Genomic DNA, 24,569 nt, shown 5'->3' on the forward strand with positions numbered 1-24,569 from the left:
CCTTTGTTTTTGCTTACGATAATCTCAATTTTGTGGGAGTTGATATCTTCTGTTACATATAACTCAATTTATTTAATAGAAAATCGAAATAGGTAACTAAAATTGAGTTTAGAACCAGAAACTTGGTCATAAACCCAAGATCTTGATGTTAAATAATAAAATAATTTTATTTTAAGATGTTCTCATCAAAGGGATCGAACGATAATAATATATTATATTTGATCGAACAACTTTTACATTAAGCAAACTTAATCCATGATAGCTTTAATTAGATCTCGATCTAATTTAATACAAGACAGTTTAATTCAATCTTTTGTGTTTTTTTTTTGTTAAGCTAACTTAATCCATGATAGCTTGAATTAGATCGAAAATGGTCTCTTTTGTGTGTTTTTTTTTAAATCAATTTGATCGAATAATTTGTTAAAAGATTTAAAAATAAAAAATTCGGTTTGAAAATAGATGATATACTGTTTGTTATCAATGGCCAATAAATATTGCAAGATATAGAGATATCATCAGTTCTTGTTTGCTTAAACTTGAAAATGCTCCTCCCCTAAGTGATGATAGTAGCCTGCAAATGTGTAATTTACACTAAAAAGCTACAAATTTAACAAGCCTTTCAAATTTTACCTTTTGAATCTTTATCGGAAGGTATATCTCTTCTATGAAAATGGAATGTATATTTATCATTTAACAAGTTTGGATACATAAATGACAGCTTTAAAAAAACCTTTAAATAGATTCAGTTCTTTAAAATGGTTTTTTTTTTTTTTAAAGTTTGATAAATATTGAAAAAAAGTTAAGATTTATTTTTAAATAAAAGTAAAAAAAACCCAAACTTAAAAAATTATAATTTATAAAATATACTTTCTAAAAAATATTGTTTTTAAATAACTTTTGTAACCGAACAATATACTCTTTCCAACAATTTTTTTTTAAATTTTTTTTTGATTGGTTGGTTTCTAATCTCTCGAAAGAACGAAGAACTAAAAATATTCCACAAATGTGATGAAAACGATTCAAGATTGGTTTAATTTTTCTTCGTTTGTTTTTGTTTTTGAAAAAAGATAAGCATGTGCCATCCACTTGTGTAATCTGCCCATGTTTAAATAAGCACAAACCACAAGGCTGACATAAATTTAAGTATGCACTCAGACGTCCTAGTTCGCGACCTGAAAACGAAAGTTAACAAGAAAAACTTACACGAGCCCTGAAATTTAATGGTTAATTTACTCACAGATGAAGAACTATAGCTTCTGCATCAGGTAAGCAACTTGACGCATCAATACCTGCTGGAGCATTTCGGCTGGGCGAGCTTAAACTCCCTTGTGTATTGTAGAGACCAAATGAGTAATAAAATAAGAATTATGAGCTCGATCGCAGAGGAGTGAGAGCTAGCCCGTCAAGGCTTGTGGAGCTTGAAGCCAAAGACTCTGGGAACATAGCTCTGTGTCGGCTTTTGTGGCTTGAGATGTCCATAAGTCATCAGGAACAGATGTGGGAATGTTGTTCCGAAATACGATCCATCAATATCTTTGACAGTCAAGGAAACTGTATCTAAACTACGTAAATGGTTTCAAACCATCAATAAGGGAAGCTCTTTGAAACACCATTAATCAAGGAACCATACTTCAACAGTTCCATCATTGAGTGCCTCTCCAGTCGACTATTGTAAAGATTTTATAACACGATTCAATACAAAGATATAAAATGCAAATTATATGAGAGTTGTTAATCTTCATTGCCAAAGCACACCATTCAATATCCAACTTATTTAAATTTCCTATCATGCTTGTGGGGATCGCGGAATTGTCCATCAAATGATTGGAATAGACACGGTATAATGTTTTTCAGTCGTTTGTGCATAAAAATACAGAGAAATAGCTTATATAGATCGAAATTCACATAAATATGGGATTTGACCATGAACATGTCACTTATATTCCCTTGTTATTTCATCATATGCGCATTTCCATGAATACCAAGAACTTGGACGCATATGCCAGATAAAGAGTGAAGGGATAAAGTTTGAATGGACAGATGCACCCGATACTAAAATGCAAATGAACAATGCAATTAAAGAATCAAAGCAAGAGTACAATGTAAGGATACTGCCTTGGTACTTCGACCGGGGGTAGTAAATATCTTCACACTTGGGACAGTATATCTTCACGGTACTTGAGCGGGGTACGTCTGATTGTCCGACTGGAAGGCAAGGCTGTCCAGAGCAGTAAACTCTTGGACATCTTCCAAAGTCGTAGCTTTTGTACTTCTCCAACTGTTTTAAGATTAAACTCGAGTTATAGGAGACTTAACCAACACAAAGAGAACAATAATTAACCTATAAATAAAAAAACTCAATCATGTTACCATTGCAGCCATTCCCTTGGTTGTCAAAATGTATCTGACATGAATCAGGCCGTAGAGCATTTCGGCAGCTGATTCAACCAATTCATTCTGTTCCTCAGTAAACATATCACCTACATGAAGCCAACATGACGATGATGCCGATGAAAATAATTTTCAATTTTTGTATAATTAATTATTAATTAATTGTATAAATATGTAAGTTATGATAAAATTGGAAGTAGAATAATAAAATAAATAATACAACACACAAGTTTTTATCCCAACAAGTGGAGTGGACAAAATGAATCCTCCTACGCCACTGTGATGTCTCTAATTATATCATCATCTATATGTAGATAATACATATCATGCTTAACTGTTATTATCCAAGTTTTTTTGGGTCTCCCTCTTCGCCTATTAAAGTTCTATAAATAAATAAAATTAAAAATAATAACAATTCTACTATTAGTGCTCAAAAATTTGACAAGTAAACAATCCTAAGGCTTTAAAGCTCGAGCTTCACTCAAAAAGGTTCTGAAGCTGTTAGAGATTGACTCAACAAAGTACTGGAACAACTCCAGAGAGTTTTAGTCATTGGCATATTAGGCCCATCTTGACAGCCACATGGAATTATGATCCTGCAAATTATAACCTCAACTAACAGGTCCAAGCCATTAAAGGAACAAAGCTCCATTTCATTTTAAAACAATTCATACAACAGAGTGCTTACACCACACCTAACAGAATTAGGTTTCTTTCAACACAAAACTTAAAAAAAGTAATCAAAAGAACATTTTAAAAAGGTCAATGACACCAATATGTTTACCATGAGAAGATTCAACATCCAGAATTAGGTCAAGCGCATAATCATAATAGGGAACCTGACTGCTCAATCCACAAAGGTTAAAATCATCTTGAATGTACTCATCATCAACTTCACAGAAGAACTCGTTTCCTCGCAAGTTGCAAAACCATGAAATCCAAGATGTATCGTCCCCATCAGAGCCACTGACATCAGACTCTTCACTGTCTGTCTCAGACTCCTCTGAAAAAACGCATTCAAAATCAAGCTCTTTTCATTTTTAATTGATCACTAATTCACTATACAGCTGCATACACAGCACACAAACAAAAACATGTCTTTCCTAAGTGTACAAAACCAGATTCATGTCAGTCCATAAGTGTACAAAACCAGATTCTTATGTGCATGCATGGAAAAGAATCCACTGCAGATCACATCATTGAATGTCATTCACTCTGCACTTGAGTGCAAGGCGCGAGGATGATGTGCACAAAAAAGGAAAATCCAGTGTCAAATGCAAGGAAATAAAAGATTCTAAAAGGCATTCTCTTTTGTCAATCTGACTCAATGTATTCTATTCGCTCAAGAATCCTAATCTGTAAATAGCAGCTACTACAAAATAACGGGAAAAAGGTGAAAGATGAGAAATCGCCCCTTAAAAGTGTGATTTCTCCTCCGTTTACAAAAACTGAAAAGGAACAGAGGAAACCCTGATATCATCATGTAGCCTCTGCCCCCATGTTTCCTCTGCGGCTCTGCCCCACGTTGCCTCCGCCCTTTGCCCTTGCATTATACATTTGATATTTGGAAGATGAAGATGATGATTACAATATTTGATACCTCGAGTTACATATTTTTTTATAAAGATATCTGATATCATTTTAATATTTTTAGAATATTTAATTTACAGCAATTTATTTCCATAAGGCATAAGCTTAGTTTTGCGCTTAAAGCCCAAAGAAGACACTTGAGCACTTAAATGCGCCTTGAGCTTTTAATTACTTTGAAATAACTAGAATAATCATGTTTAGATCAAATTACAAATAACTTCACAAAAGTCAGTTTTATTTAGGAAATTAATTCGTCAACAATGATATCCGCGGATTCAAAACCTTACTGACAACTTCAGAATGTCTTATCTATCATCTGATCCAGATCTACCAATTTCACATAAAGAACAGTTATTAATACAGAATCACTTGAATTTCACAAACTACAGAACGACAAGAAAATCATGAGAAACAGTAACATAAAACGCACTAAATTCAAAAACAATTACAAAAAAGGCTCAGGAAAAATAAAATCACCCAGGCTCCAAAACATTTCAGTAAAAAAGATCAACCCAACAAAATAACCAAATTACCATCGGAGCATTTGTTCTTGCTAGTATTGATGGTAGATGAAGATCTATTTTCCCGGTGTTCAATACCCTTTCCGGTAGCCGCGGTGACGGCGGATGTCGACGTGGCGGTAACGGCAGCACCCTTGTTTCTAGATGTAGAAGGAGAAGACCTCTCCAGATGTTTGTCCAACGCATCGTTGATTCGCTTCCGATCCAGCAAATCTCCTCCGCCCTTGGATGAGCCACCTCCCCCTCGATCTCTGTACATATTCATCTATATCAGAAGAAGAACCGAACCCACTACCAATCCAACTGCACAGATTCGTGCAGTGCGTATGCCGCGCAAGAACGAGACGGAGAAAACTAGGGTTCCCTTTCTCGTTACACAAAGGGGACAGAGAGAGCAGAGCCAATGGTTCAGCTGGAGCTTGGAGTGGAGTTGTTTGTTTTTCCTTTTCAGATTTTTTTTCTCGGTTTTCCTCCAAAATTATGTAGTAAAATTATTTTTATTTCCAAACCCAAAAAATAAACAATTAGGCCTACTTTGCACATCACCCCCTGCAAATCTTAATTCTTGATTACACCATCCATATTTTTTTAATGTCATGTTATAGATGCATACAAACTATATCATCAGTTCAAAGTTTACTCGATATGTATCGAAAAATCGTAGTGATAAGTTTCATCGTTGTAAATAAATTTCGACAAACTACGTGAATTTTGTATCCATTTAATCTGTTAAATATCCGATGTTTTTCATAAAGTTTTTTTAGTTCACATGCCAATCTCTACTGCTTCGGTATGGACATTTTGAATATTAAAGGGTTCGAATGCAATTATGCCTTTATGAATTATATAGTGTGCGTCTATGGATGAGGAAAAAATACACGCGCGCACACACACTAGTATCTTTTGCACGCGTTGAGTACTTATATAGTTTATTTAGTTAATTTGATTTAATTCAAATAGAGGTAATATCACCATTATAAAAATTAGTGACTGGTCGTACTTATTTTGAAATTATTGTATATTACAATTTTATTTAACTATAATTGAATGAGAGACATACCATAATTTTGAAAATTTTGAAAAAAAAAAGAAACAAAAAATCAATTTAAAAAATATATTCACACCTCTCTTTTTTATTAATAGTGTATATATATATAGGCACACACAAATTCACATGTTCACCATTTATTGTATTCTTGTTGGTTTCTCAAGATATTTTTTGTGCCTCAAAGTCTCATGGAGTGGAATCCATCTTCCGGATAAGTCCATTTCATGAAATATCATTATATATGCCAACTCCTTGACTCCTACACTCCATTTTTCAGTATTCGTTACATGAAAAATTAAAATTGCATTAAATAGTGTGTTTAAAAAAAATTAAATTAGAAAATTTTAAATAGACTAAATTTGTAATAAAAAAAATAATTTGAAAATTTATATAATCATAAAAATTCTATAAAAACACACACACACACACACACATGCAATAAAAAAATTAATTTGAAAATTTAGGTGTGTGTATATATATATATATATGTATATATCTATACTATTTTATTAAGTTTGAGACACTTAGAGTAACCTAACTTTGGTGTCATGGTCTATTTTAATAATTATATATATTAATAAAATAGTTAAAATTTTAATGCAAGTTATATGTAGTTCAACAGGATATAGTAATTATTTCTTAGAATTTAGGTTATATGTTCAATTCTTACCGAGGTCATTTTTGTATTATTTTATTTTTCAATTAATTTTTTAATTTATATATCAAAATTACAGTATAATCCCTCGATATTTCTTATAATTATATTTTGATCCTCATTTAAATATAAATCAAATGAATTATAAAAATTATTATACAAACACGCAACAATTGTATCGATGCACTAATATATATTAATCTTTTGCAACGATGACCACATATATATTTGTACCCATATCAATCAATATATATAAAATATAAAACTCAAAAAAATTATTTATAATACTAACCATCTTGCCATTTCACCTAAAGAAATAAAATAAAACTCACGCACTGATCAGCCGGACAAATAAATAGCAGAGTCGGAAAAATTAAGAGTAGCAGCAAAATACATATTTCCGGAGCACATTCGAGCAAAGGACAAAATAGAACTCTACACGGTTGATGATATGCTCCGTTTATGTTAATATCTCAGTCGTGTATCCAAATATCCATATCTCGACACATGATTAATATTAATATTGATAGTGCTAATATATCGAAACATGTGTTATTAGATCAACTGTTAGAGATAGAGTTTTCTGAGTAGCTTGAACTCAACTATTGTGCTGATAATATTAAACAAAGATAGCACGAGTAAGATTTGGAATTTTGAGCATCCGCAAAGGATGATATTCGTAACGAATTTAAAAAAAATGCAGATAAGAAATCTATGTACAGAGAATCTGATGCATTAAGATGCAGTATACTATAAGCCATAGCTAAGTTAATCTACAGAATATTTGATGAGCTCAGATTCAAGAACATGTAAATATAAGAATAATAATGGCATTTGAACAATGCTTTATGCTATGCTGGTCATGCAAATTGAAGGATTTTGTTGTATTTTAAATATTTTCACATGGGTTTTTCGTCATCCATTTGGAAATTATGTGGGGAGTGGTGAGCTGTAAGAGAAAAATTGGATACTCTGATCGTGTCCTAAGAAAAATTCACGTGACTGTCTACCCACCAACCCAGACTTTCATGAGAATAAAGACCGATTTATTGCGTTCCAGCCGCGCTTCCCCTCTGCAATTACCAAAGGGATAACACAAAGCATATCGGGTGAAATAAAAACAACAACCAATTTCGAAATGAAATTAGCAAAAAAGAGAAGGTAAAAGTGTTGAAATTTACTCTTGTCAGTGCTACACACTTCTAAGCCTGCATTAGAGATGAAAGAGGTGATAGTTTTGAAATTGAAGCAGACTTCACATACGGAGAGTTTCTTTTACCCTCAACAAGCAACAGAACATGAATTTGATCACCGAGCAAAAATACAAGCCAGTGTGTGTACAAAACGCATGATCTGGAATCATGGCATTTGATGGCAATGATTGGTCCATATGCATAGTCTAGTTCGGGGAATAATTCTTGAATGTTGAAAGATAAACTTACTAGTCTGGTAAGGTTTTAAGATTAGAAAAGGCAGTGGTTCTCCATTCTGAAAACTTGTGATGTGAACCAAGCTTATTGAACAGAACAAATAATCTTTTTCCTTTTATCACTTTGGGTTTACTAGATTGTACGCATACATGAGAACACGGTATCCTGTTGATTTCTGGATCTATTTTTAACAAAAGAAATATGATCCTTGTTAGATTTTACATTCTTTTTAAATTTTTTTAAAATAATTAACTTCATTAATCATGATATAATCAAATGAAAGATGTCAAATATAATATGATTCATAAAAACTTACATGATTTAGTAGTTTCTCATAGAGTTGAGTTGAGAAAAACTACAGTGTGTTTGGCCACCAGAATTTGAGAGGATTTCATGGGATTTGGAATTGGATTTGGAAATTTATGAATTTTTAATTCCATTTGGTGTTTGATTTAAAATTTAAAAATGGCATTTACAAATCTAATTTTTGTTTGGAGAAAAAAAAATTCGAATTTGGAATTTTAAAATTTTACTAAGCTACCTTTAGAAATCATATAAACATAAATAACCCGAAGAAGTTGAGAAATTAATAATTCTTCTCTATTATTTGTATTTGTAAATTCAAAAAGTAATTATTATTTATTAATCATAGTGCACATAAAATAATAATTAAAAAATCGTCAAATAACTTCAAACTTTAACATGAAATTAATTATTAAACATAAAAAGAGGCTTTGGTAATTACTATAATTTTTATTATATTAATCAGTAAATAACATAAAAAACTTATAAAATTTAAACGAAATTTTTTAACTTCTAAAAAAAGTTAAAAGGAAAAAATAGTCTAATCATGTAGAAATTTTTGGTGGAGAATGATGTGTTGATGAGAATGATGTGTAATGTATTGGATAAAAAAGTAATTGTATGTATTTAAAATCAAAATCCCACCAAATCTTATTAAATTTGATGGAATTTGAATATATTTATTGAAATCCCATAAAATTCTAAACAAATTCGAATCTTTTTTTTGAATCATCTTGCCAAACAGTAAAAATAGAATTTTGAAATCCAAATCCCATGAAATCCTCCCAAATCTTGGTTGCCAAACACAATGTAAAGATTGAGCTTTTATTCCACTAAAAATTGTTGCTTAGTGATTACAAATAAGTATTCCTCCTTAAATAGTCTTAAACTAGATATTTTTACAACACTATTTCAAAAAATAAGATATGACATAATATTCTATATACAAAATTAGTGGGAACACATTCTAATCAAAGACCATAGATCGCGTAGACTCCTCAAGATGGCTTCAAAAATCAACGCTTATCGAAGAACACAATTGATCAGATTTTAATTCAAAATTGAGAAAGACAAACAAATAATGGGGTTTTAAGCCCAAAAATCAAAGTAAACACAGAAACCAGGGAAATCAAACATGAATATTTGAGCAAATAGCTTACATTTAAAATAGTACTACAGTGCACCGATGCTCCCTTCTCAATCATGTAATCAATAAGGAATACGCATATGGAGCAAAACTGATTTAATCGAAGTCCTTTTTTTTTTCCCAGAGATATATGTCTCAATGGCTAAAATCAGAATTCAAAAATGATTTAATCGAAGTCTCTATGCTAAAAAAACATAGAGAGCTGAAGTCTCCAACACCCACAAAGATCGTTCACATATTCAAGAATGACAAGCTCTAATGTAAACATTCAAACAAGAAGATAGCTTTTGGACGCAGTGCAAGTTTAAGTAAATCAAGCCATCGTATCCCCAATCAAAATTAAAGAAAGAAAATGGAACTTCCAAGTTACCAACATATTCGACAGTCTTTGCTCAACCAGTTCAGAGAACAATAGCAATCCCTAAGAAATAAGCAGCTCAAAGTCTTAACAATTCCAACTCCATTTTTAGTACCAATATCAGCTGCACTCGGATGTTGAACACAAAAGAGATCACTATTTTCAAAACTACTCATAACTCAACTTTCGTGCTCAGGAGAGGACAATTTTCTCGCTTTTTTAGCACGTCTCTCGGAAATTGTTCTAGCAAATGCCTCCACGATCCTCTGTTGTGATTCGAGTATCATTTCCGTCCTCTTCAACTCCATCTGCATTCTCGATTCCTCCATCTGCCGCGTCATGTCCATTTTTAACTTCTCCGTTTTCAAGATCCCCTCTCCCAGGGCTTGTATAACCTCCACAATCTCACCCATACCAGCAGCATAATCTGTTTTTTCGTTTGAAATCTGAGCAGCACTTTTCCCCAATTTACTACTCCTAAAAAACCCATCCCCCAGAATCATGCTAGAAGTCCCGTAGCCAGTAGCAACAGAATTAGTAAATCTGGGGTTAGGGTTAATATGATATGGTTCATCAACGTCGTTGAATCTACTATACACTTTCGACAAAGCGGGCCCTGCTGATACCATGCCCGGGATCTTGATCCGGAATCCGGATGAAGACCCATTATTTGCGGGGCCTTGATCGACACCCTTCTGATTCTTATTATACATATCGTTAATGCGCTTGACGCTGTTTTTATGGCCAAAATCATCTTCTTCGTCGTCTGAGGAAGGCGGAGTGGGGTTATTATGACCCTTTTCCATAGCGTGCATGCTCTGAAAGTGCGCCCACGACGAGGAGAAGCGGCGGACGCCGCCGTGAGCTGCGGCTCTTTGGATCTCGGCGCGGTATCGCTTCCGAAGCTTCTCCATCTTGTGCCGACACTGCACGGAGGTCTTGGGGGGGCTGGCGTGGAAGTGTGACGCGACGTCATCGGCCACCTCCTGCCAGTGGTTGGCCCTGAGGTTTCCGCGGTTCAGAGAGTACCATTTCTCTTTGTAGGCATCGATGAGGACGAGAGTTTCCTCCGGGGACCAGCAAGGCGGCGGGAGGCGGCGAGACGTGGACGCCGCGGCAATAGCAATGGAGGGGAGGGCAAGAGTGGCGGTGGGAATATTGTCGTCATCACGGGGGGAGGAAGAGGAAGGGGATATGATGGTAGCCATGGGTGGGTATGTTGAGATGTGGCGGAGGAGAGGGTGGTTGTGAGGGCATAATGAATGACAGATGGTGGGTGGGTCAAATTTTGTTGAAAGGGTGGAGCGGGGGCGGCGGGCGGGGCTGACTTGGTTGGGGATCTACCAAGATGAGTGGCCACCGCTCAGGGTGGGGAGGCTAACGTGGTGCAGCGGTGCTAAAATGCGCCTTGTCTTTAGAACGCCTGTCATATTTGATTTGATATTATATTACGATATTATTTGAAAAAACTTCTAAGTTTTTAAATATCTGAAAATATAAGTAGAAGTTGAAAATTATGTAAAATAAATTTTTTAAATTAAATAATCACCGTCCTGATATGTGTTAAATTTTTTTTGTTCTCGCATTTATATAAGTATGTATCTATATTTAATAATAATTTTCTTATGTAGCTTATTTAATTTGAGGTCTTGCATATTAACTAATTAGATTGAAAATTAAAATTTTTTAAATATTGAGTTAGGTAGATAGGAAATCTGTTTTAAAAAATTGACTCGTGAAACAATCTCATAAGAGTTTTTGTACTAATAAAAAGATAACAAACTATTTATATAAGCACTCATTAAATAAGGTGAAATTGGAAAATTGTTTGTATAATTTATATCTCTAACTAATTTTGTAATTTTTGTGTAAAAAAAAACAGATATATAATTCGAATGTAAGTAGTATAAGAGTTTAATCGGTACCAAAAGAAAAATATCTATATAATTCGACATATGAAGATGTATCACATAATATATATCAGCAAATTAATAGAATTCTTCGTCGTTAGATTTAAAAAAGTTGCATAGATATGCTCACTCTGTTTGGGGAGCTTAAAGTTTACGGTGGGTTGCCTTAAAAAAAGATGACGCAACATTTTATGGGTACTAAAAGCGAGAGTATCTTATCACAACCCATAAAAGTGGGAATATCTTATCACTGGTGCAAATTAAAAGCACCATCCGTTTTTATAGCATATATATTTATCGATTATGTTTGTTGTGAGACGGATCGATTCGACATATAATTACATGAATTTTTGTATTGTGTATTTTTTTTGACAATAAAACTTGTAATATTATTAATGAATATCGTTCTTTACAAGTTCTACTAGCCAATGTGGAAACTCGCCATTCACCCAAACAAAGGATGGATGAAAGGAAGAAACAAAGGAAGCAATAACGTGGGCAACATGGTTTGCCGATCTGTGTTCGTGAACAATTTCTGAGGCTACCGGTACTTTCAAAAGTTCTCTGACTTCCAAGGCACACGCACCCGCATAACCTAGATCGTCTTGAGGAGCCATGACTGGTTGCATGGCTAGTAACGAGTCTGTTGCAATTTGGACATCCTAGAATTGTTTTTGGTACAAGAGTAGAGAACCTTCCCTTATAGCTTGAAGCTCTCCATGGACTAGTGATAGTGGTTGAGTGATTTGTTTTCCAAAAGCTAGTAGTAGCCTCTCTTGCTTGTCGCGGAGCACACCCCCTACTCTATAACGGTTTGATTTGTCATTGACGCAGGCATCGACATTAAGTTTCAGGTTGCTACTAGGCGGAGGAGACCAGCTCTTTTCCTGTCTCGGCACCGAAGATGCAGTTGCCCCAAGATCCACTCTGCGACATGCTTGGAATTCTTCAAGGAAAGAAGTACACCATGTGATGTTTTTCGTCTGTAGGTATTGCGCTCCACCATGCAGATGATTTTGCTTTTCCTTCCGAATTCCCCAAGTAATCATAGCAAAATTCTCAAACTCACTTTTCGATAGTTGAGCCCACGTCCATCCACAGAATGTCGAGGTGTCTGCACAGTTTGCTCTCTTTATGGTCTCGTAGAAACCAGTACCTTGCCATAGGTGTTTAACCGCCCTGCATGAGAACAGGGAGTGACATGTTGAGTCCTCTGCATAGTGGCACAAGGAGCATGATGGGTTGACCGGGACATGATGATTAAGCAGGTTTCTATTGGTAGGGATTGTGTCGTTAGACAAGTTCCACCAAAATATGCGAACCTTTGGGGGAATAGCTAACTTCCAGATAAACGACCACCACAAATCAGCTGAGAACTTCGACTGGTTTGCTGGAGGTAAGAAAAGGCCTCTTTGTAGACGACATCCATCTCGCACCGAGTACTTACCCTTATCAAAACGCCAGAATTATGTATCTTTTGTTGGTCGCAATGGGATCAGAATTTTGATAATTTCTTCGGTGATGTACCTGTTAAAATGGCTGGATAGGAGGTCGATGTTCCAATCCCCATCTTTAATAAGAGACTCCACCTTTAGTGAAAGCTGCCCAGGTGCCATGGAAGTCTCCAGATTAGAAAATCTGCTAGGCACCCAATTGTCTGTGAAGATGTTAATTAAAAAAATAATTATTTTGCATTTAAGGTATTAAGTTAATGAAAAGAGTAAGTCTCTTGTGAGACAGTCTCACGAATTTTTATCTTATGAGACGGTCTTACGAATTTTTACCTATGAGACGGGTCAACCCTACCGATATTCACAATAAAAAGTAATACTCTTAGCATAAAAAGTAATACTTTTTCATGGATGACCCAAATAAGATATCTGTCTCACAAAATACAACCCGTAATACCGTCTCACACTAGTTTTTGTCAAAAAATAATATTTTTTCATGAATGACACAAATAAGAGATCTGTCTCACAAAATACGATCCGTAAGACCCTCTCACACAAGTTTTTGCCTAATAAAAAAGTTGAATTTTTCCAAACTACGTAATAAAATAATTCTAATTTAAACATTTTCGAGTTGCTACGTACAATCAATGGAGGATACCCAGACATAAAAATATTCAAAATTTTATAAATTATTTGATTTTGAAAGACAAAAAATCTACCCCTCAAAATAATTGCCAAATATTTCTTCCATGTTTGCCCACGCATCAAAGGTAAATCTTCCTAAGATCCAAAACCAGTAGAGAATCACTGTTTTGCCTATTGCTATTGTCTACATCTCTCTCAAGTTGGCACATGCACAACTTCAAATGGTATTCGACTAAATACAAAAAGTTGTGTGAAACGGTCTCACGGATCGTGTTTCTGATACGGATATCTTATTTAGATCATCCATGAAAAAATATTATTTTTTATGCTAAGAGTATCACTTTTTATTGTGAATATCGGTAGGGTTGACCCATCTCACAGATAAAGATCCGTGAGACCGTCTCACAAGAGACCAACTCTCTCGACTAAAAATCAATCATTTCAAATTGAAGAATTTTAAATCTTCTTGCAAGATCCGAATTCACTATTATTCAAGATCTTTTGTTATGTTTAAATATATTAAAAATTTATTTGAGCAAAAATTAAATTTGGTTATCAAAACCAAGTCAAACGGAACCAAACATTCGGTTTGGTTTTCGCTAAACCGATAATATTGATTCGATCCGGTTTTGATGACATATAGTATATATACTCATGGTCCAAAATTTCTGTTTTAATCTAATGTATGTTTCATATATATATATATATATACACAAAACAAAATTAAATGCCACTCCTCGTTTAAATAAATGTAAAATACGTCCGTATAAAAGAATGAAATACGGAATCTTGAATTCACAATGCTACTCACTTTGTACAAGCAGAGACCTTTCATTGTCAGTTTGTCACCATTCACACACACACACATATGTGTGTAGGTGTAACTTTTTAAAGTCCTGTGAACTGCAAGAAACAAATTAAAACAAATTAAAGCTGCATATCAATAAAAGTAGATAAAATATACAGCCAACAGCCTGTTAATTTGTAGAAATCCAACAACAAACTGTACACTGATAAGGGAAAAAAATAAAAAATAAAAATTACAGGACAGAAACCTAAAAAAAAAATAAAAAAAAATCAAGAATCCCTGATCATAAACTTACCACTGTTACAAAAAATTTAATAAAACTATTTTTTAAAAAAAAAACTCATTAATCTCATACGGCAAGTTGTTGTTTCTGAAGGGCTGATTCATCTTGACGATCAGCACTAAAACACAGATGAATTTTTGCAGTAGAGAGAGAGGGATGATCTTCTGCAAAATTAAGGTTAGGACTATGAAGAATCATGTGTCTGTGGAGATGAGAGCAGTAGGTCTGGAAATTGGTGGGGCTGACATACAAATGGAACCCTAAACCAAATAAGAAATCCAATTCAAGAAAGTTCATTTCAGTTGTGCTGATTCCACCAACCTTTGCGTGGTAAGCATTGTTGTAGTACCTGAAAATGCAACATTAATTAACTTAAAAGATAAAGTAAATTATATATAATTCGGTTCTTTAGATATGATGCATGTATAATATAATTATTTATAACTTTAATCATTTGAAGATAGTTAGGTGAAATAAAGATGTGTAATCAACTAATTATGTCTTATATTCGCATCAAACGATACCTTAAATATCCAAAAAAATTGGTGGGTTATAAAAAAATTACTAATAAATAATATAGTTAAAATTATATGAATCATATATAGAAGGCATAGACACCTAGTTTCTGAGAAAATTATGAATAATTTGAGTTAACCACTCCAGTACTTCGTTAATTAATTTTTGGGGCTAGCTGTTTAGTTGGGTGGGACTAATGTGTAATTAGGATTGATTAGTTAATAATTTATTATCACCCCATTGAATGTTCTTAAACCACAATTTGACATTAATGTACATGATTTTTTAAAAATGACATTCTGCTATGTATTTAAAATACAGTCGAGTACGTCATTTTTTTAAAAAAATATAATTGACAAAGTCTATTTTCCCAAATATCTTTTTTTTACGTGGTCAAGCGTAAAAAAAAAAAAAAAAAAACTTACCTGGTATCATGTAATTTTAACATTTTGTTGGACCGTAACTTTCAAAAATAAATGCAAGATTAAGACCTGAATCATATACACCCATCCTCAACAATATTTGAGGGGACTCGAATTATTAAAGTTTTGAAAAAAATGATGGAATGAGGTGAAGGTGAAAGCTGGATTTTGTCCATGAACCTAACTTTACTTGTATTTATTAATTTATATTTATAGGTTTTCAGAATAATCAAGAAATAAAACTCTACCAATAGCTTAATTAATTAATTAACTAGCCAAATTAACCAATGCTAAACCTCTCATAATTTAGATTATCATATAACTTAGTTTCTGAAAGAAAATAATATATGTGTTTACAAATAAACTAATTCACATGAAAATTATACATTAAAGTTTTAAGTTTCTTGAGAATAAAACTCAAAAAATTAAAGCACAAAATATGAATTGATAAATCAAAGTAATCACCTGTCATCCATGAACTTTGAAGATACCATGACACTGGTGATGAGCAGCCTGTGTACGTTGTAAGAATTGATCTGCAACTCCGGCTGGCGCTGTGTGAACCGATCAAGATAAACGTAAGCAACGACGTAGAAAGAAGGGCTGCAGTTTGCATACTTGAAAATTCTTTGCAGATAGCTGTGAATTGTGATATTTGGCCTCGCGAGGCAATGGAATGATGAGGTGTTCTTTGGTTTGAATTCAGGGTTGAGATCGTTCGACACTGAAACTCGTTGGAGGGGAGAAGAGAGGGAGGTGATGAGCTTGGGCGGCGTCATGTTTCGGCTATCTAGTTCTGCCATTGTTGTCTTGCTTGAATCTCGGAGCGTGATATTGAAATGTGAACTTTTAAAAATTATATATTTACACTTTTAATAACACTCGAATTTACCTAATTGATTTGCTAATTTTGATTTACCTGAAAAACTCAAATACAATATTTTATATGCTGATACACATGGATGAGCCCACTAATCCTGGCCCATCTCTAGCCCAAATGGAAGGCAGGCCATGAAGTATTTCCCTATAAATACCAGATTTGATTAATTAATTCATTTATTCAATATATTATTTTTCAGCAGCACCCTTAGCTGTTCTTTCTTATATCCTCAGTCTCTAACTTGAGCGTCGGAAGAGCTACGCCGGGACACCTTTCCGTCCCCCTTCTAATGGTTTTCTTCGTGATTTTAAGCTCATGACAAATTCAAAACCTGCGTCTAGACTAGTGTCACTTGCATATGCCAACAACTAAAACTTTAACATTTTAGAAAGTTTATCCAATATTCAGAAAAGGAATATTTTGTTTTTTAATTAATTTTCATTTTCAGTAATATTGTGATATTTAACGTATGAAGTTTTGTCTTTCTAGACTAGTTAATGAGATTTAATTTATTAGAATATTGATATTTATGATAAGATCTCTATATATTATATTATTGTTCAAAAAAATTTATTTTCTAATGAAATTTTTGTTTTCATATTTGTGTATGATTTTATATAAAGAATAAACTTTAGGACAAAATAAATCTATAAATAAAAGATCATTGGTGCCGCGCGTGTGTGGTTTTGGAGTTGAATGAGAACAGTGAAACAAAATATCTTAAATTATTAAAATTTAAGACTAAAACCAAGAGTTTTAAGTAATTTACATATTTTGTTTTGTTATATATATTCTAATGGTTAACAACATATTTCTATAATATAAATGTAGTATTTGAACGTATTTATATTATATAAATAAACACTAAATACTAAAATTGATTTTTTTTATTTTTAAATTTTACAGAATTATAATACATAAATATATTAACTATAAATTTAAAAAATAATGTTATATTTTAAAATAAATGTTTAATTTATAAGATACTACGATTAATTTTTTTTTTTGAAATGAATTTCATTAATTATGTGAAATGTTACAAAGATCCAAATGTTCAATTAAACAATCCAGGGTCTCAAAATAAATAGATGGACTAGCATAGAAACGGACAGCCTGGGCAAGAGCATGAGCTGCTACATTTGTTTGTCTATAGACAAACTGAACCGAGAACAAGGTTCTTTGGTGCAAAAGATATTTGCATTGGTGCACAATTGTAATGCCTGAGAATTTTGATTATTGTAATCTGAAATGATTATTGATAAATTGATGTGATTATAGACGTAATAGATCGGACCGGAAAAGCCGGAAAGAAGATTGGAATTATGTGCGAGGATGAGCCATCGCGCATATGCGCGAGATTGACAGAGAACCTCGCGCATATGCGTCGGGTGAGGGCGCTCATATGCGCGAGCTGCTGAGAGACACGCGCTGAGACCTAGTAGGTCTCGCGCATATGCGCCGAGGGAGGTTGCGCATATGCGCGAGACGTGCAGTGCAAGGAGTTAGCCACATGGCCTTAGCATGCATTAGGATATATATATATATATATATATGTAGAATTTGCAATTGTTCCTTCAGATTTTCAAGGAAAACGATCGAGGAAGCCCCGTGAAAATCTCTACGCCTTTTCATATTTTAGATTTGTGATTGTGCAAGATCCGTCCGTCAGAATTTCGATCCGAGTTCAAGTACCGTATTTCTCTCGTTACAGGCTTCACACAGACATAAGTTTTCGTATGTTTTGATATGATTTGAAAATATGCTATTGAAAGAATCAGATATGATTCATATATGGTGTTCTTGATATAGTAGACATCGTATAATCGAAATCGGATTGAAGAACGGATACCGTATGAAATTGTTATGATTTTCAGAATGGATTTGATTGAGATTTGATATCAGAATTATATTATTATTAATTATGAGTTGTGGGAATTGATATATGTTGATTTGTATTGCTGGGTATATTGAGATTGTGATGTTATGCCGTCGAAACAGAATTAGATTGAGTTTGATTATATCTGGTATTGAGTGGAATATACGTTGATATTGTACTCCTCGATATTGTCATTGCCAGATTGAGTAATTGACTGATTCGAATTCAAGACTTTGACAGAGCCAGAAACCGACAAAAGAAAGGTATAAATCAATGTTAACCGGGAGATACGACTCGAGTTAGATTCGACTTGAGTTTTCCTAAACCACATACTTGTTTGTTACTGCTTTAATACTGTTGTATTATTTGAATGTATATCACTATTCTATTGACTTAGAGAATAGCAGATTATAACAGATAGATTACGAGAACGAGTCATTGGTATAGGTGCCAAGTCTTGGGCAGAGGTACCTAGACATTGGATGTTTGGTTATATCGATGTTGCTTAGGAGTAGATCGACTTCTATTGCAGAGATTCGATATGATATACCAACGTCCGGGATCCCTAGACTAGACTAGATCAGAGTCGAGTCAGAGATATGAGTTTGAGTTACAGTTTTATATCATTTCATGTTTCAGATTGATACATGTTATTGATGATTGTTATGCTTTCTTATATGCTTTTATATGATTGCATGTATACGTTATTTATACTGTGAATATTATTCTCACCGGAGTTATCTGGCTATTGTTGTGTTTGTATGTGTGCATGACAACAGGTGGGACATGATCAGGGTCAAGACGAGGATGAGAGATTATACTTTAGCGTGGAGATTCGGACCCAGAAGTAAAATAGGTTTCAGCACTTGATATTTAATAGTTGAACCCTAGTTTGAATATAATGTAATGGTACAAGACTTGTACTTTTATTTTTGATATGTATATCAGACTGATTTTATTATGTTCCGCACTTGTATAAAAAATATATAAATTTAGACCCACTTTATTTAAATGATCCAATTATTCCCAAAAATGATTAAGAAATGAATTAGCGTCCGGGTCCCCACAACAATAGCTCCAAATTCAGTACCGCCATTTTCCGAAGATTTTATAGCATCAACCACCGTTTTTACTTCAAGCTTTAGAGTATTTTAGGGATGCTAAAAATCATAGCATGACACTATTTGTCTCGATCATATCCAACTTAATATGTAGTATAAGATAAGTAACAAAATGATATTTATTTCCTCATTATTATTATTTTTTAATTTTTTCATAACTCAACGTAACAAACAAAATATTGTTGATAGAGTCATATTCAACGATTAAAGACATCCTATATGATCTAATGAGTTAATAGTGCAATGAATTTTTGGACAAAGTATGACATGTGTATCTTAGAAAGATGTTTTCTCATTTGCACATATCGTATCACTATTATTACTCAAAGATATAGTTATCGAATTCATTTACAACTCTCGATATACTTATGGTTGCAGATTCGATCTTGGTATATGAGGTGAAAGGACCGCACTGTACCCTAACCACAACTTAAGCTTCTTGCCGGCACTATCAGTGATACTTAGGGGATCATGAGACGATGCTACTAGACGCTTTTACCATGATCTGATTAGACTTGATTTATGACATTCTTGAACAAGAGGTTGATAAAAAGAATGAGACTAATTAGGGTAAGCCCAGATAAGAACAAATGTTATTCTGAATCACAATGAAATTGTGAACCCACAGCTAGCTGTATCCATGAACCGTTGAGGTCGCACATGTATCGGAATATATGTTCCTGTCGAGATAGCCTAGTTCAAAGAGTTGAATTTGATGACTGCAGTATGATAAGGATCAAACAAATTGTTTATAATGAATTCACAGTTATTTATAATAAATTCACATTACTATTTATTTAGAATATAGTAATTATATATAATGTTAGTAATGATGACTACTATATATATATATATATATACATATATATATATATATAAAATGATTATCTAATTTTACATATATGCCTATACACACACACATATACATAAATAATGTAATTACCAAGAGTTGACTTTGCATGATATATATTACATGATAATTTAGATTAATGAAGGAATCTTAATGTGACTAAGATTATGAATCCCGGTAAATTTGGGATAGTGTATTTTTATTAATATGTTTAAAAATTATACAATATGTAACGTAACCAAACAATAAAAATATACAAAAAACTCTCCTCGCTCACAAGGATTTTCGGCCACACCCTTTAATTTCGCAAGGAATATTCAGCTACCCTTCCACCACCGTCGCTAGGCTGCCGAATTTGTAAAATTCCAACAATCCACTTTCGACGCTAAATTGTCTAGACCTTTAGTGCGGTCTATAAAAAAATCTAGTATATGATCATGAACTTTATTGGACGATCGAAAAAAGTAAGAAGATCAATTCGTAATGATTTACAAGAAAGACAAATTCAACTAATCGTGTACAAATTTGATATTTAACGTTAAATACATAAAATAAACATATCTAAACATCATATGAATGTTTTAAATCACATGACGCCAATGAATATTTTGAATGTCATAACAAAATTTTTTAAACTCACATTACGTCTTGAATGCGAAAAAATAATACTCCAACAAAAGTGGCGGAGTGACGTGGTGGTGCCGTAACTTGCCACGGCTGAGTTGATCAGGGTAAATTAAACGAAGAAATTGGTAGCTTGACCAAAGACTTTGTATAATTTTTGTGTGCGCTTGAGTATGTTATATTTGTATATGTTTAATTTATAGCATGATTGCGTATACAAATTGTTCCAAGGAAATACAACTAGTAAAAGTCAATGCTAAACTTATCGATCATACTGAAGAACTCAAATTGGAAATCTCCAGCCACCATCTAGAAGGTCTACGGTAGGTGCATCTATTGTTGATTCTCCAATGGCTGTCATCCTACATTCACACCAATTAACATGTGCAGAATATCCTCTATAAATAGAGGCTTCAGCTCGTTGTTTAAATTATCCCATTCTCAGTTGAGAAATCCTAATCCCAAGTAGAGGAGAGACTTGAGAGTGCTGTGAGATGTGAGAGTTTTTATTTCTTTCTGTAAATTAAATCTATAAATTGAATAGATTGATTTTTCTCTCAAATTAGTTTGATCTTTGATAGTTTAATTCCCAACAAGTGGTATCAGAGCCTGGTTAGAGGTATTAGCCATCAAAGGAGAGCTCTCTGTGAAAAATTCGATTTCGTGAAAGTGCCTGAAATCTTGTTTTGATTATACCACGACGTAGCTCTCGTTCCCACGAGTCAACCGGTATTTTTAGATCGAAAATCGGACATCAAACGAATTTTCTGTGATTTTTCAAAAGTTCTCTACGAAGAAGATGATGAACAAAGCTCGCCACGTCATTGCCACGTAAGCGTCCAGTCTGTGCCACGTCATCAGCACTATTCAATTTTCTGAAAATTGCATTTTGGTCCTTAATTTTTTGCTCGTTTCAAAATGGTCTTTATCTTTCCTAAAGTACAGAATGGCCCCTGAGCTTTTGGTAATGACTTAGAGACCTCTGAACTATCAGAAAGTTATGTAGTGATCCCAAAATTTTCAGCAATAGAATTTCTGACCCCGAAGTGCCTATTCCACCATTTTTGGCCGTTCCGGACACAACGTTGTACTCCGTTTTATGAGATTCAGCTCCTATTTTGATAAATAAATATTGAAGATGACCACAGAAGAGTCAACATCATATTCTGGAGCTATGATTATGCTCACGGCAACCAATTACACGCTGTGAAAACCTCGGATGGAAGATCTCCTCAGCTGTAAAGATTTGTTCGATCCCGTAGAATTGAAAGGTGAAAATCCTGATCCAACCCAAGCGTCAGAGTGGAGGAAATTAAACCGGAAATCTATTGGTCAAATCCAACAATGGATTGATCATAGTGTCTTTCACCATGTTGCACAGGAGACAGACGCATATGCTCTCTGGAAGAAGCTGGAGGACATATACCAGGCCAAGACCGCTCGGAATAAAGCTCTGTTGATGAGGCGGTTAGTCAATATGAAGTTCAAAAGTGGAACTTCTGTTGCCGAGCATACCAGTGAGTACCAGAGTCTGGTAAATCAATTATCGTCTGTAGAGATGCCGCTTGGAGATGAGATGCAGGCACTCCTACTTCTCAGTTCGCTTCCTGATAGCTGGGAAACACTTGTAGTTTCTCTCAGCAACTCGGCTCCAGATGGCAAACTTACCATGTCCATGGTTAAGGATGCCCTGTTCAACGAGGAGGCCAGGAGAAAGGATATGAGCACAGACCAGACTCATGCCATTGTCACAGAGCCCCGAGGAAGACAACAAGAGAAACAACAAAGGGGTAAAGTCAAATGGAGAGGCAGATCCACCGATGGCAGAAAACCTTCGTATAAATGTCATCACTGTGGAATAGAGGGTCATATGAAGAAGAATTGCTACAAATGGCTAGAGGAGCAAGGCCAAAGCAGTTCCCAGTCGAAGAACAAGGGTGGAGAAACGCTAGTCATCATTCCTGGAGATGTAGCATTCTGTTCGACCCATAATGAGACATGCCTTCACGTTTCAAAAGAAGACACAGAATGGGTGGTAGATACTGCAGCTTCCTACCACGTGACTTCGCACAAGGAATACTTCATGACATACAAAGCTGGTGACTTTGGAGCAGTGAAGATGGGAAATTCCAGTTCCTCTGGGATTGTAGGAATTGGAGATATCCAAATAAAGACAAGTGTTGGAAGTACAATCACTTTGAAGGATGTCAGACATGTGCCAGATCTTCGGCTAAATCTTCTTTCTGGAATAGCCCTTGACAACCAGGGCTATGATAATCATTTCAGCAATGGCACATGGAAGATGTCAAAGGGTGCTTTGATAGTCGCTCGAGGACACATTTGTGGCACACTGTACAAGACCCACATGAAGATATGTACAGACACCCTCAACGTAGCTGAGAAGGAGGGTTCTCAAAATTTGTGGCACCAGAGACTCGGCCATATGAGTGAGAAAGGGTTGTCTACCCTAATAAAGAAAGAGCTTATCATCGTTGACAAAGATGCTGCACCAGATCCTTGCATTCATTGTCTATTTGGTAAGCAGCACAGAGTCTCATTCAGTTCCTATTCAACGAGAAGATCAGAGTTGCTCAGTCTGGTACACTCTGACGTTTGCGGTCCCCTGGAGGATGAATCACTAGGCGGAAATAAATATTTTCTGACTTTCATTGATGATGCTTCTCGAAAGGTGTGGGTCTATTTCCTGAAAACGAAGGACCAGGTATTCGAATAGTTCAAAATGTTTCATGTCATGGTAGAACGTGAGACTGGGAAGAAATTGAAGTTTCTCCGGTCAGATAATGGAGGCGAATACACTTCCAAGGTGTTCGATGCGTATTGCAAAACATACGACATTCGACATGAGAAGACGGTCCCTCGCACCCCTCAACACAACGGTGTAGCCGAAAGAATGAACCGGACAATCATGGAACGTGTTCGGAGTATGCTCAGTATGGCTAAACTGCCAAAGTCATTCTGGGGAGAAGCAGTCAAAACCGCCTGTTACCTGATCAACAGATCACCATCAGTACCACTGAATTTTGAAGTTCCGGAGAAACTGTGGTCTGGAAAGGATCCATCATACTCACACTTAAGAGTATTTGGATGTTTGGCGTACGCACATGTATCCAAGGAGCTCAGACAAAAGCTTGATGCAAGGACCACTCCATGCATTTTCATTGGCTATGGAGATGAAGAATTTGGATACAGACTATGGGATCCAAAGGAGAAAAAGGTGATCAGAAGCAGGGACATTGTGTTCCATGAAAGCCAGACAATAGAAGACATTGAAAAACCTACAATGTCTCAGAAGTCAAATGTTGGTGCTCTAAATTCAGATGCAGCACTAAACCCGTTCGATATAGTGACAGAATACATGCCAGAAGCAGAAGCTGAGGAAGAAAGGGGTGTTGAGCAGGGGGAGCCACAACCCACTCCACCAGATGTTCTAGGATCATCACAAGGCCCAGATGATGGTGAATCTTCTCAGACTATTCCAGAAGTTAGTAGGTCTGAACGAGGACGGATTCCATCTAGAAGATATACAGAATCCGAGTACCTTCTGCTTACTGAAGATGGAGAACCAGAGAGTTTCCAAGAAGCACTATCTCATAAGGACAAAGAAACATGGTTGTCAGCAATGCAAGATGAGATGGAATCTCTGCAGAAGAATCACACTTATGAGATCGTAGAACTTCCAAAAGGGAAGAAGGCACTAAGAAACAAATGGGTGTTCAGGA

The 24,569-nt window shown here is 34.8% G+C and overlaps 3 protein-coding genes across 4 annotated transcripts; all 3 read right to left on the reverse strand.

The window, feature by feature from the left end:
- Positions 1-1,086: 1,086 nt before the first annotated feature.
- Positions 1,087-4,967, reverse strand: LOC142518019 (casein kinase II subunit beta-1-like). 2 transcript variants are annotated; one of them, XR_012813453.1, is made up of 6 exons: positions 4,515-4,967; positions 3,176-3,394; positions 2,371-2,480; positions 2,113-2,278; positions 1,290-1,533; positions 1,087-1,172 (listed from the first exon to the last, which is right to left on the reverse strand). XR_012813453.1 is itself a non-coding variant. In XM_075620594.1 (5 exons), exons 1-5 carry the CDS (start codon positions 4,765-4,767, stop codon positions 1,403-1,405), a joined length of 879 nt encoding a protein of 292 aa, XP_075476709.1. In that variant the 5' UTR covers positions 4,768-4,967; the 3' UTR covers positions 1,087-1,402. The 2 variants fall into 2 exon arrangements, 1 of the variants encoding a protein (XP_075476709.1); XM_075620594.1 differs by having other exon boundaries at positions 1,087-1,533.
- Positions 4,968-9,424: 4,457 nt separating this feature from the next.
- Positions 9,425-10,880, reverse strand: LOC142519050 (uncharacterized). The gene has a single exon (XM_075621943.1). The coding sequence runs from the start codon at positions 10,649-10,651 to the stop codon at positions 9,623-9,625; it is 1,029 nt and encodes a 342-aa protein (XP_075478058.1). The 5' UTR covers positions 10,652-10,880; the 3' UTR covers positions 9,425-9,622.
- A 3,561-nt stretch (positions 10,881-14,441) lies between these two features.
- Positions 14,442-16,313, reverse strand: LOC142518945 (cyclin-U4-1-like). The gene is made up of 2 exons (XM_075621805.1): positions 15,944-16,313; positions 14,442-14,889 (listed from the first exon to the last, which is right to left on the reverse strand). The coding sequence occupies exons 1-2, from the start codon at positions 16,279-16,281 to the stop codon at positions 14,607-14,609; spliced, it is 621 nt and encodes a 206-aa protein (XP_075477920.1). The 5' UTR covers positions 16,282-16,313; the 3' UTR covers positions 14,442-14,606.
- Positions 16,314-24,569: the final 8,256 nt, after the last annotated feature.

The sequence above is a fragment of the Primulina tabacum genome, chromosome 11, assembly GCF_025594145.1.
Source record: "Primulina tabacum isolate GXHZ01 chromosome 11, ASM2559414v2, whole genome shotgun sequence".
Classification (NCBI taxonomy): domain Eukaryota; kingdom Viridiplantae; phylum Streptophyta; class Magnoliopsida; order Lamiales; family Gesneriaceae; genus Primulina; species Primulina tabacum.

Excerpts from the sequence above, each read along its gene's own strand:
- LOC142518019 (XM_075620594.1), bottom strand. The coding sequence starts at position 4,767 with ATGAATATGTACAGAGATCGAGGGGGAGGTGGCTCATCCAAGGGCGGA. Across the intron at positions 3,395-4,514 it reads CAAGAACAAATGCTCCGATG|AGGAGTCTGAGACAGACAGT; the intron begins GTAATTTGGTTA and ends GCGTTTTTTCAG. Across the intron at positions 2,481-3,175 it reads GGATGTTGAATCTTCTCATG|GTGATATGTTTACTGAGGAA; the intron begins GTAAACATATTG and ends GGCTTCATGTAG.
- LOC142519050 (XM_075621943.1), bottom strand. The coding sequence starts at position 10,651 with ATGGCTACCATCATATCCCCTTCCTCTTCCTCCCCCCGTGATGACGAC.
- LOC142518945 (XM_075621805.1), bottom strand. The coding sequence starts at position 16,281 with ATGGCAGAACTAGATAGCCGAAACATGACGCCGCCCAAGCTCATCACC. Across the intron at positions 14,890-15,943 it reads TCAAAGTTCATGGATGACAG|GTACTACAACAATGCTTACC; the intron begins GTGATTACTTTG and ends TTGCATTTTCAG.